Below are 4,962 nucleotides of genomic sequence, written 5' to 3'. Positions count from 1 at the left end.
AGAAAGGGGTACACTCATCCATTGCTGGTGGGAATGCAAACTTGTGCAACCACTCTGGAAAGCAGTGTGGAGGTTTCTCAGGAAATTTGGGATCAACCTACCCATGGACCCAGCAATACCACTCTTGGGAATATACCCAAGAGAGGCCTTATCACACAACAAACGTATATGCTCTATTATGTTTATAGCAGCATTGTTTGTAATAGCCAGAACCTGGAAACAACCTAGATGCCCTTCAATTGAAGAATGGATGAAGAAAGTATGGAATATATACATATTAGAGTACTACTCAGCAGTAGTGTGAGATCTTGAATTTTCCTTTCGTTAGACGCAGAGCCTGAACATCCAGGAAAAGGCATAAGGTATCCTTGGTGGCCAGGTGTGGTAGTAAATCCCTGTAATCCCCAAACTGGGAAAGCGGAGGCAGGAGGATGGTTGAGTTCCTGGGCAGTCTAGGCAACTGAGCGATATCAAGGTCAGTGTAGACCACACACACACACACACACACACACACACACACACACACACACACCCCTTTGTATTACAAACAAACGAACAAACAAATAAACAAAGAGTAGGTCAATCTTGGTGCGCCTATAGGTCAGGATGGACCAGAAACAATGAGCCTTCAAATCAGTGGTTCTCAACCTGTGGGTCTTGACCCCTTTGGGAGCAACGCTTTCACAGCTTTCACAGGGGTCACCTAAGACCGTTGGGAAATGGAAACACAGATACATTATGATTAGTTGTAGTAGCTAAATTACAGTTATTAAGTACAACAAAATAATTTTATGGTTGGGGGAGAGTCACCACAGCATGAGGAGCTGTATTGATGGATTAGAGGCATTAGGGAGGTTGAGAGGTTGTTTGGAACATCCATTCACCCACGAATGTACTGCTCATAATAGGCAGAGAGCAGGACAAGATCCAGCTCCTGTCCTTGAGCCAATGTGGCTGTGGAGGGATTTCGTTTCCTCCTTGTCATTTGGGAAAGATGAGCGCAGTGGGCTCAGAGCAGACTCTCCAGGTCAGCAGCACGGTGACCTTGGCCAAAGGACTCACCTCCTATCTGTAAAGCACCGATAACAGAAGTATTTTATTTATAGAACTGAGAAGGTCCAAGGGAGCTGAGGACAAGTGCTTTGCAGGGTCTCTGTCAGTAGTTAGGATGGGTGGTGTTGCTATTGTCATTGTGACCTTTTGTGTGCGTGTGCGTGTGTGTGTGTGTGTGTGTGTGCGCATGTGTGCGCACCCGCGTGATGCCTTGCATCATGTGGCCTGCATGTGGTTGATTAGTTATATTTCTGGCACATTTAGTAGAAACTGACTAGGACTCTTTTCCACTTAGCAGGTTTTTAACCCTATGGAGCAGATCATTTTAGTCACTGCGGCTTTTATTTTTCCCTTAATAAAATGTCTCCATAACATTTAGTCTTAGCTGTAATAAGTGGGCAATTGATGTCTAAAATAATGCCACTAGGCGTCAGGTAACTGCAGACCCAATAGTAGTGCCAAGACCTGTTCTGAGCACCTGACTTAGTTCCTGTAGCTTTTTAAAAAGATAAGTTAAATATTCATACAGATTTTTTGGATTTATATTCTGATAGTCTTTATTTAAAATGTATACATTTCCAAGAAAAGCTATACAGATTAGGTTTAGGAATAAAAGGCTATGCAAAAGTTTTGTTTATACTTATTCTTCTTTCACAAAGCACCGTTTATGACATTGTTGGATTTAACTGTAAACTTGATGTCCTCAAACTGTTGCTAATGAGTGAAAACTCTTACCTCTCTCTCTCGAGGAACCTGAACAGATAGATATGGAGCAGTCTCTCCAAGTGTGGTTGGGTTTAGGGCCTAGGTTTTGAAGACACTCGTCTTTGAAATGTGGCAACAGTTTACTCTGCCGTCTTGTACGCTGAGGTTGGTAGTTACCTGTACTAGTCACGTCTTCCATGGTTCCCCCATCCTCTGTCCAACATCAGACTGATCCCCTGCCATGTCTCTGTTTTCACACAGCTCTTTAGCATAAGGGTCTGTAACTGTGGCTCCTGACTCCCCCTTGGCACGTCACTGATTTAAAGAGAAGAGCAGCTCCCGGGCAGGGGCGTTGGCTCAGTCTGAGAATCTGAGAGTGAGAGCCTGCCTGTTGGAGAGAGCCTGTCTGCATTTGGTCTCAGGGCACTGTGTCAAAAGCTGAGCATTGTGATGCGCGCCTGTGTACATGGTGCTGGGGAGCTGGGATGCAGAAGATTTCTGGGGGCAGTGGAGACTGCTTGAGAAAGGAAGTTACCCCATGTTGGCCTTTGGCCTACACATTCCTGCTGTGTCCGTACACATGAACATGTTTCTCTCTCTCTCTCATCTCCTTCTCTCTTCCTTCTACTCTTTCTCCACCCTCTCTCTCTCACACACCATCAAACAGTTAGAAAACAACTCTTTTATTTTTGCATCAGTTAAAAATGCTGCAGCAGCAGGTGAATTTTGTTGGTTTTGATAAACCGGAAGTCTTGGCCTCACTTCCATGAGGATGATGTTTACTGAGGCTTCTCAGACAACCAGAGAACCTGACTGAAGGGAATATAAATTTCTTCCAGGAGCCAGGGTAATCCTAGATCAACTCCTTGGCAGGACCAGTCTCTTAGCTGCCTTACATTATGGCCTGTTCCCTTCTGCTGTCCTTGTGATGGAGAATTTGAGACACAGCAGGCTATGTAACTTGTCTGGGGGAGAATACAGACCAGTGATGGCCCAATTCAGTGTCCAAGACCTTTGGGCTGGCAGAATTCACTTCCCTTTCTTAGGACATTTCTGTCTGGTGTGTCGAGAGGTTCTGCACTAGTGTGAGCACTGCACAGCCGAGGTTCTTCACTAGTGTGAGCACTGCACAGCTGAGGTTCTGCACTAGTGTGAGCACTGCACAGCTGAGGTTCTGCACTAGTGTGAACACTGCACAGCCGAGGTTCTGCACTAGTGTGAACACTGCACAGCTGAGGTTCTGCACTAGTGTGAGCACTGCACAGCTGAGGTTCTGCACTAGTGTGAGCACTGCACAGCCCTGGCGGCAGATGCATGAGTAAGCTCACTTCTAGATGGGCCAGTGATTTACCCAGATTTGCAGTGAATTGCGGAGCCTTCTGAAGCCCCAAAGCTACATCGTTCTGCTGTTTGTGGCCAGCCTGTGCTGTGTCTGCTGTTCTGCAGTAGAGGGCAGTACTACATTGACGTTTGCCTTGTGCCTCTGGGAAAAGATGTATTCTAAAAAGAAGGCAGTGGTTCTAATTCAAAAGGTGTGGCTTGGCGGCGGCAGCTCAGAATCTTTTATTTTGAAACGGACCCACTGCACCATCCATGGCTCATTTTATGTACTTGATTTTAACCAAAAGACCGAGAAAGGATGTGGCTCATTTTCTGTTTACATAGATAGCCAAATAGAACCTAATGCTGGAAATGATGGGTAACTGAATGAGCTGGAACAAAGGCATGAATTTGATGTACAAATTGAATAGTTAGTCTATGTGTAAAAGTGAGAAACCCAAGCCTAGGACGTTGGATCTTTCGTTTTAAGTGGACTCAGAATTAACATGTATCAGTTTTAAAATGTAAGGTTTAGTGGGCTCAGGAGATGCTTCAGCAATTAAGAGCACTTGCTGCTCTTGCAGAGGACCAGGGTTTGGTTCCCAGGATGCACATGGTGGCCCATGACCACTTTCAGGTCCAGATCCAGAGGATATGGGGCCCCCTTTTCTTGCCTTTGCAGACACCAGACACAAACATGGTGCATATGCATACACGCAGGCAAACACTCGTACATATAAACCAAAATCCTTTAAAAGGCAAGACCTAGGTTTAGCTACTTGAGGTAATTTCTCCCAAACAGAGCTATCTGTAGGACTCATGCCACCTGAGATTCGGGTATTTAAAGAGGCGCAGTAATGTAAGGTCAGCCTAAGCCCAATTCTGGTCCGCCTCCCTTGTACCAGCCCATTGCCGGGAGGTGGTGATTCTACGGCTCAGTGAAGCAGGGCTTCTCTGCACCATCTGGGGAATGTCACAGACACGGAGCATGCTTGACTGAGAACACCTACAAGTACATACACGGAAACCCTGCAAGAATGCTGTGAAACCAAACGGCTGAAAAGCCCTTTTCCGAATGTCGCAGCAAAGCGCTCGCTGTGAAACAGCTGCACTCCTTGCTCACGTGGCCTGCATCAGCGTTTTCTTTGGCAGAGAGGCCAGGAGGTTGGAGCGAGTGGCGTGTAGCCCTGCACCCGACTGTTGTCCGGTTCCTCCTCACAGGGCGATCCTTGGCTTTGCCAGGCGCCTCCGACAAAGCTGCCTGTGAGCTGTCGACTGCATTCGCCTTTCTTTCTGCCTTGTTTGATTGATCTTCCCTCCCCCTCTTGTGTTCCCCAGAACATCTCGCTTTGCCTCATTCCCTGAATACTTGGTAGTGCAGATAAAGAAGTTCACTTTTGGTCTTGACTGGGTTCCCAGAAAATTTGGTAGGTATCCTTTGCATGCTTTTGCTTAAACTGTCGAGTGAGCCACTTAACAAGACATGGCATGTGAAAGAGGCCGTCAGGACCCCTGCCCCCATCACACCCATCCCAGTGTTTCTCTGTCACTCCCACCTTTCACTGGTTTCACAGCCTGCTAGAAATACTGACAATAAGAAATGCCACGTGCTGACCACCCCTTCACGGCTGCACTCTGGAGGGACCGGGTTCTAAGAGGGAAAGTGCGGTCCTCACGGTGGCGCATCCTGTCACTTGGGACCTTTGGGAAACGCGGATGCTAACTGGCAGATGCAGGGTGGGCTGAGAGACTGTGTTTCTAACCCACCCCACTTTTCTCCGGACTCACACCCTTGGGTTGCCATGAGTACTCTAGATACCACACTTGGAGTGGCGGGGGGGGGGGGCTGGGGAATGCAGGAACCAGAGATTCGCCCCCTCACAC

General features: G+C 47.3%; 1 protein-coding gene across 4 annotated transcripts in view; it reads left to right on the top strand.

The window, feature by feature from the left end:
* Positions 1-4,962, top strand: part of Usp13 (ubiquitin specific peptidase 13) — a 117,371-nt gene that overhangs the window by 85,204 nt on the left and 27,205 nt on the right. For all 4 annotated transcript variants that reach the window (XM_050138372.1, XM_050138374.1, XM_050138373.1 and 1 more), the window contains one exon: positions 4,417-4,505. In XM_050138372.1, the coding sequence (XP_049994329.1) occupies positions 4,417-4,505 (89 nt within the window). The remainder of the gene's footprint in view (positions 1-4,416; positions 4,506-4,962) is intronic.

The sequence above is a fragment of the Alexandromys fortis genome, unplaced genomic scaffold (genome assembly GCF_014885135.2).
Source record: "Alexandromys fortis isolate MF-2015 unplaced genomic scaffold, M_Fortis_MF-2015_v1.1 scaffold_15, whole genome shotgun sequence".
NCBI classification, from domain to species: Eukaryota; Metazoa; Chordata; class Mammalia; order Rodentia; family Cricetidae; genus Alexandromys; species Alexandromys fortis.
The sequence above is the reverse complement of the archived record's forward strand: the minus strand, read 5'-3'. Positions and strand labels throughout refer to the sequence as shown.